Consider the following 7496-nt stretch of genomic DNA (forward strand, 5'->3'; position numbering starts at 1 on the left):
TCTGGTCGCTTTCTTTTCAAATTTATTCTTATATTTCAAAATAAAAGCCCTAAAAAAAACACATTCTCATTTTTTCAAAATAAAAGCCTTTAAAAAAAAGTTGAACGAAACTGTCGCTGGCGGTTTTACGACACCGTGTGCCAGTTTACGGCAACATGGCAGCCTGCTGGCTCGAGCTGTGGTTCGGCCGGTTCTGATCGTGTCACCATGAAAACGGGCACCGACGGCTCGAGACCGGCAGGTCGGTAACGGGGGGTTCGCGAGGATGACGTTGATGACGTGTTTGCGGCGGCCGCTGTGCCGCAGCCTGCTGTCCGCGCGCGCTGCTGGCGTGTGTGGGCTCGAGCCTGCGTCATGGCGGCACACACACACACCTGTCAACGAGTGCGCGAGGCTCCAACAGCCCCCGGTCAGCGGCTCGTGCCTCTTCAGACTCAGCCGGGTCGCGTGCTGGCAGGTAAAAGCGACACCTTGGCACGCGCAGGGAAACGTGCTCCACGTGCACCGGGGAGGTCACGAGAGGTCGGTGGCACGTTTCCGGGCTGCGCTTGCCCCGCAGGCTCGTGCGCTCTGCACCGGGAACACCGAGAAGACACCGGAGAGCAACCCGGAGCAGAGCGAGGCCAGCCCGGTACCGGGACAAGGACTGTTCAAGTTCAAAGAGCTGGTGAGTACCGAGCCGTCACGTTACTGTAACGTTACACACACCTGCCAGGTGTGTTCAGATAGAAACGGTAAACTCCACCGGGGAGCTCAGTGTTTGTTGAGTCAGGTCTGACAGCTGGTTGTAACTCAGTGATCTCAGTTTGTGAACCACAGGATCCCGTTTCTTAGAAAATATGAAAAATTAAGTCAAAGGTCAAAGGTCAGGAAAGAAGAAAGTGTTCAGGAGCCTCTGATGTCTGATGCTGTTTTATTTAGTGACGCTTAGACAAGGAGAATTAGAGACACTCTCAAAGTTCATCAGAAGTGCCTGAGTCGGTCTCACATTCTGCCCAACTCATCCTGGTGGATCGACTTTAAACCCCAAGATAACACCACAAATACTACACGCCCAGAATGAGTCACAGAGAATGTCTTTACCCATGGAGGTGTTATTGTCAGCATGTTCTAGTCTGGAGACACAGATGTCTGTTTACGCAGATTGGACCGTCAACAACAAGCTATCTATTATGTCTATGAAGGCAGCAACAGGTCTCTGTGACCCTGGACACCACAGTGTTGAGATAGACTGGCACCTACTGTTCCCAACCAAAGACAAACAACTAATACTGCTGAGGACCTCAAGGCCCACACGGGACCTCAAGGCCGACACGGGACCTCGTGTAACCTCAGGAGAGAAAATTCCATAAGACTTAACAGACAATGTGCTTATTTGTTGAATCATTGTGAATTTCAAAATCTGCATCATTGCTGTCACTGTTTTCTTCAACATCACTCAGATCTTCTAGAGGAGGTAGTTGTTCGAAAACTGGAACTAGGATATTCTATTTGACTTTTATTTTTCTTGTTAAAACCTGATGAAACCAACGTAACGGTCTTTTTGCTCTCGCCAAACCACGGGGATATCAAATGCAAACTTTACATGTGTTCCTTTGGTCCACATCCGTAAACTCTCCACACACTGCTTGCACACTTTGTTAGGGCCCATGTCTTGTTGTCTTGATCACCGAGTTTGACTTTAAAATATGTAAAATATGCTTGTTGGACAAACACATTGATGTTTGCTTTCCTCTGACTTGCACAAATACAGCAAAAGGAGTCAGGGTTGTTTAGGTCTTACTACAGCTGATCAGCTGTGGAGAAAAAACTTGACGTGCTAGAAAAAAACGGACAATTTTGGAATCAGCATAAAAATCTAACCCAACAGAAAATCAGTGAGGTCAGATCCAACAATGTAAACAGACTCTGTCATCAGTACAAAGACCTGTGTTCAAGTTTCACTGCAGTAAATATGTGTGTGTGTTTCATGTATCTAACAGGCTGACATAGAACTTCATATATTTATTACAATAGTATTAAACCACACGTAAATTAAGAATTAAGTAATAAGAGTGAAGAATTAAATTAAAGATAAATAAATGAAATAATAATAACAGGAACATGTGTTAACGTGTGTCGGTGCTGCAGACTAACACACATGTATCTGATCTGTTTTTCGCAGTACGAGAACCCGTGGACGATCCCCAACTTTCTGTGTGTGTGTCGGATCGTTCTGGCTCCGTTCCTCGGTCATCTGATCATCCAGCAGCACTTTCACCTCAGCCTCGCCCTGTTTGCACTCGCCGGAGCGACTGACCTGGTAATACAGACGCAGACGCTCTGACTCAATCACAGACAGAGACAGACACACTCAGTGTCAGATGTGCTGAGCTTATTGCTGCTACTAGACTCCATAATGACCCTGAAATTTCACCCTGACATGTAGAGAACACCTGACGTAAGGCGTCCAGGCTGATGTGGGTTATTATTATCGGCACGTCTAAATTAAACCCTCTGCTCCTTCAGCATTCGTTAAAACTCGCTCTGCCTCTGTCTCTCTCTAACTCAGCTGGACGGTTACATCGCGAGGACGTGGCCCACTCAGAAGTCGGCGTTGGGCAGCGCTCTCGACCCGTTGGCTGATAAGATCCTCATCAGTATTTTATACGTCAGTCTCACCTACGCTGAGCTCATACCAGGTACTGGACTCGTGTGTTTCACGTGACAGCTGTAGCAGTGTATGGCAGCGTCGCTCATCAGGTGATTCATCATGTTTGTTCTGTTTCAGCTCCGCTGACGGCTTTAGTGATTTTCAGAGACATCGGTTTGATAGCTGCTGTCTTCTGGGTCAGATATAAGACTGTACCTCCACCGGTGAGACACGTTACACATTCATAACGCAAACCAACACTGTGACAGAGTTCATTTCAGAATATCTGAGACTGTAAGCTTCGATATTTGCTGCACTCTGGATTACAGTGTCTGTACTTCACAAGCTCTCCTTCTTTTTTTCACTCCAGGTGACCCTTAGTAAGTTTTTTAACCCCTGCTACACCACAGCTCAGCTCAAGCCCACACTCTTCAGCAAGGTAACACACACACACAAGCAACCACCCACTCTCACTTTGCACTGGACTTTGAACATTTTGTACGTTGCTGTATTGATTTAGCAACAATGGAGCCTTGAATAGCAGGATTTAACGAGTACGTGTGATTACTGTTGTTGTAAATTTAGAGATTTATGTTTATGCAGGTAGAAGACGAATCAGATTTACAGTTTGATGACCGGTTTTGACCGTTTATTACTACACATGTGATTACTGCTGTGCGTGTAAATATACCGGCTTGTAAACGGTCAGGAAATTAACCAAACAACTCAAGCTGTGCCGTACTAGCCGAACCTCGCCAGAAGCGTCCTAGAAGCGGGTCTATGCTCCGTCTTGCCCAGAATACGGCAGCTGTTCTATTTCTGATTTCAGAGCAGTTCGAGCTGGCCGGAAGTCAAACACAGAAACGGCATATTTACATAAAGCAGAAAAAAATAAACAAATCTGAGCAAGTTAACAAAGTCTGGAGGGCGAAACGTTTCTGAGACGCTCCTGGTGGGGTGTGAGGTCCCGTGGACGACGGACCACGACATGACCTGCTGTGGTAGAAAACTTGTAGATGTAAAAGTCTTTAAATTTAGAATCTGCAGCTAGTTTTAGTCTTTACAGAATCTTTAACTGTGTAGCGTTAATGCAGAAATCTGTTGTGAAGAGTCCAACACATTAAAATTCACTGTCATCGTGTATCTCGAGAGCTTTGACCGCGTAGAATACAGTCCTGGAAGAAATGTAGGCTGGCAGAAGTGCTGCCAAAAAGTGTTTTAGTTCTTGGACGCAGCCTCGACTCAAAGTGTTCCAGGCTCAACAGGTTTCCCCAAAAAATAACGAGCCAAACTTCATTGGTTAGAGCAGAAGGTGAGATGTTTTTATTCTGACTGTGTGTGTTTGTTACTTCTTTCTTTGTCAGGTGAACACAGCCATCCAGCTCTTACTGGTCGCAGCTTCTCTGGCTGCCCCGGTCTTCCAGTATTCAGACAGCGTCCTGCTGCAGTGCTTATGGTAAACCACACATGATATATTATATATGCACAGACACACAGATCCCGTCCACTTGACTTTAATATCCATAATGTCCTTTACTTTCCGATGTAGTGCTTCTAACAAAAAGGGCTTTTTAAATGCTAATGGTTTCATCTCTGTCAAGCACATAAATGCAGTTTGTTCCAGCCGAGGGTTCAGGTCAAGAGCTCTGACTCATTTCAATTTACGACTCTGAGTGGAGTAGAAACTCGACTCAGGACAAACATTTCACTGTCATAGTAACCTACATTTTCCTACAAACTCAACACACTGTTGAACTGCTCCGCGACAAGTTTATAGCTCAGAACTAATCACGGATGTATGCGCACGCTTCATGAACGTAAATACATAACAGGCTGATATTAGAATCAAATATTTCAGTTGATTGTTTTATTTTTAATAGAATAATATGTTTACAAATAAAAATAGATTGACAGCAAGAGGTTCCTCTACGTACCACTAGAGGGAGTTTGCAGCTCAGTCCTCATCGAGCCCAACCTGTGGCCTCCTCTCTCTCAATCATAGACTTCTTCACTGGTTGTCTTTATTGCACATTATTTAATTAACTTTTCAAATTTAATAATATGCATTGGCAAGAGATTCAGGAGTTAAACCCTACACAAGTAAGAATACATTTGAAATCAAATAAAGGAATGCAGACATGAAAGTAAGGCAGAACATTCAGAGCTTTGATTCAAACCCTCTCGTGAGAATAGTTCCCATGTTTTATGAGAGGCGTCATCGCTGCTGTGAGGTTTATATGCAGCATGTTCAAATATTAGATGTAATTTTAGGAATACTCTTTCTGGCACAGACTGTTTAATAAACATTAATCACAGATTGTTTCGGAAGTCGCTGAAGTCCTCACATAACAATAACTGATGTGGAGAATGATGTTTGATCTGAAACAGTACACGTCATGCATTGTTTTACATTGCAGGTATGTTACAGCGGTGACCACAGCGGCGTCGGGCTACAGCTACTGGCACTACGGCCGCAAGACCGTGCAGGTGCTAAACACCAGATCGCCATGACAACCACACCAGGAAACAGGCCAGAAAAGCAGAACGAGAAAGCAGCGAACAGCCGCGGCGGAGAGAGACGCTGACAAGCGGCGTCCAAAGTCGGACAGACAGATGGATGATCGCCAGGAGCTCTGAAACCAAGTAGCTGTGACAACCATTTATGAGTCGCCATGGCAATGACACACACACACACACGCAGAAAACCAACCGAGGCCGCAGATGGTTCACTGCAACACTACGGAGAGCGGCGAAGCTCTGCCTCTGGACTGGCTGTGGAGTAGAGACAGATGCACACAGATAGAAACAGCAAACACAAATATAGACCACACACACACACACACACGCACACACATACACACACACACACGCACACGTCAAGTGATCTGGCAAGAGCTTCTATTTTTCTTAGTTTTTCAATCAAGCAGTGGTAATGTCTCATGATCATTGTCACATGATTGTCAGTTTTGTAAACCAATGATTTATGATTAAAAATGAAAATCTGATTTAGTTTGTCTGCGTGTGTGTGAATTATTAATGTGTTTCTTTGGGGTTAGGGTAAATAATATAAACGTATATAGCACCTTTTAAAAACACAGTTACAAAGTGATTCACAATTTTTTAAAAAGAGCACAGTAACATAAAAACTTAACAAATCAATGAAGTTTAGAATAAAATGTGACATAAAAAGTTCATATATACTGGTCCTATTCAAGCCTTACCAATCATTGGAGGGAAATTTTCCATACACTCTCTCTGGTGTTTGGTGTCAGGTTGGAACTAAGTCCTCTGGTTGCTCTATTTGGGCTCATGGAGTAGAAAAACGACCGTACTGTATCCTTTGTCTCTAGCTGGACGACTGACATCACGTCCTGCCTAAAATTGGAGAAAATTAGATACTTCAGCAATCAAGTGGGAGATTTCAGAAAGCGTGGCGTCTTTTTTTTTTTCTTAATGCATTCCAGACTCTGTGAAGACTTGACCATTAGATTCATGTACTCTCTGCTTATTATTAGCACAGGCTCTAGATTGTCAGTCCACAGTTTTGGAGCTCTGACTGCAAAATCTCTTGTCACCTTTGTGTTTAATTAAAAAACAACACATCTCAGGATCTCTGCAGCCAGAATCGGTGTGATGCGATGGTTTTTCTTCTGCAGCGTTTAGGATGAGCTGTAGACGACGGAGGATTTTGTTTTTTTTACTGATGCCAGTGTGCAACGAATTACTGTAATCTAACCGACTGGTCACGAATGTGTGAGTGACAATTTCCAGATTTCCAGCAGACAGAAATGCTCTGACCCTTGAAATGTTTCTCAGGTGATAAAAGCAGGATTGAACCGTCGAAGACACGTTTAATCTTACGAGAGACACAAATCTGACAGTTTATCTGTTTTAAATCCGCGTGAAGGATTTAAAACAAAAAAATAATGGTATAAAAAATGTGATGACACGCTGACAGCGTTGCATAAAACCAGCACGCCGCCTTAGTCCTGATCCATCTGGTGGTCACGAGGTGTTAGCAGCCAAACATCTAAAGATATTCCATGTATATCAAGTCAGAAAAACATCACATTTGAGCTGTCCAAAGTCCGGCTCGGGGGGTCAATCACGGCCCACGGTCAGATTTCATGCAGCTTTAAGCTTCATTTTTATAATATATAATTTATGGCCTGCTTGGATCATCAGATACTGTATGGTTGCCAGATTTGGCTTTTTTGGGTTGACATAACGAAGTATGTCAAGAAGGTTGGACGCTCCTCCAGTAAATGATTGACATTAGTGTTTGTGTTGTTTATGTCTCGTACTCAGGTCTTAGATGCCTTCACTGCTATGGTTTTTTAAAGAATCACATCTGCTGCAGTGCCTCTTTCAAGTTCTTCCAGCCTCTAGATCAATACGTCCAATAAGCCAGAGGTTATTTGGAGGCTCGGGTAGAACAAGCAGCTTCTACTGGACCTTTTTTTTTTCCCAGCTGAACTCTTCTGGCGCTTGTATCTGACTCCACCACTTATTTCCCCCCTCAAGGAAACTAGTACGACGAGAGAGACGAGGCTGCGTAACCTTTCCAACTCTTCCACTTATTTTCCCAGCAATTTTCTCCACCACTTGGGTAATGCTGTTTCATTACCGACCGTGCGCCGATGACTGCCAGGCTTGTGCGAGTTGTTTTCGTGGCCTTGTGTGGGTTGTCTGCTCATTATCTCTTCGCTGAATAATTTAAAGACTCATTCTAAAATGAGATATCCATCACGGGGAACAAATTGATACCTACTACGCTCATTAATTGACTGTTTAAAGAACTTCTGTTGCTTCTTTTTTTTAACTTTCAGAGTAACTTTAGTCCATATTTGAAAACACAGATTGG

The 7496-nt window shown here is 43.9% G+C and overlaps 1 protein-coding gene across 1 annotated transcript; it reads left to right on the forward strand.

The window, feature by feature from the left end:
- Window positions 1-113: 113 nt before the first annotated feature.
- On the forward strand, window positions 114-5626 carry crls1 (cardiolipin synthase 1). The gene is made up of 7 exons (XM_010750774.3): window positions 114-667; window positions 2165-2302; window positions 2552-2681; window positions 2771-2856; window positions 3003-3071; window positions 3997-4088; window positions 5050-5626. Exons 1-7 carry the CDS (start codon window positions 266-268, stop codon window positions 5141-5143), a joined length of 1011 nt encoding a protein of 336 aa, XP_010749076.2. The 5' UTR covers window positions 114-265; the 3' UTR covers window positions 5144-5626.
- The last annotated feature ends 1870 nt before the right edge of the window (window positions 5627-7496 follow it).

This window comes from Larimichthys crocea, chromosome VII (genome assembly GCF_000972845.2).
Source record: "Larimichthys crocea isolate SSNF chromosome VII, L_crocea_2.0, whole genome shotgun sequence".
Taxonomy (NCBI): Eukaryota; Metazoa; Chordata; class Actinopteri; family Sciaenidae; genus Larimichthys; species Larimichthys crocea.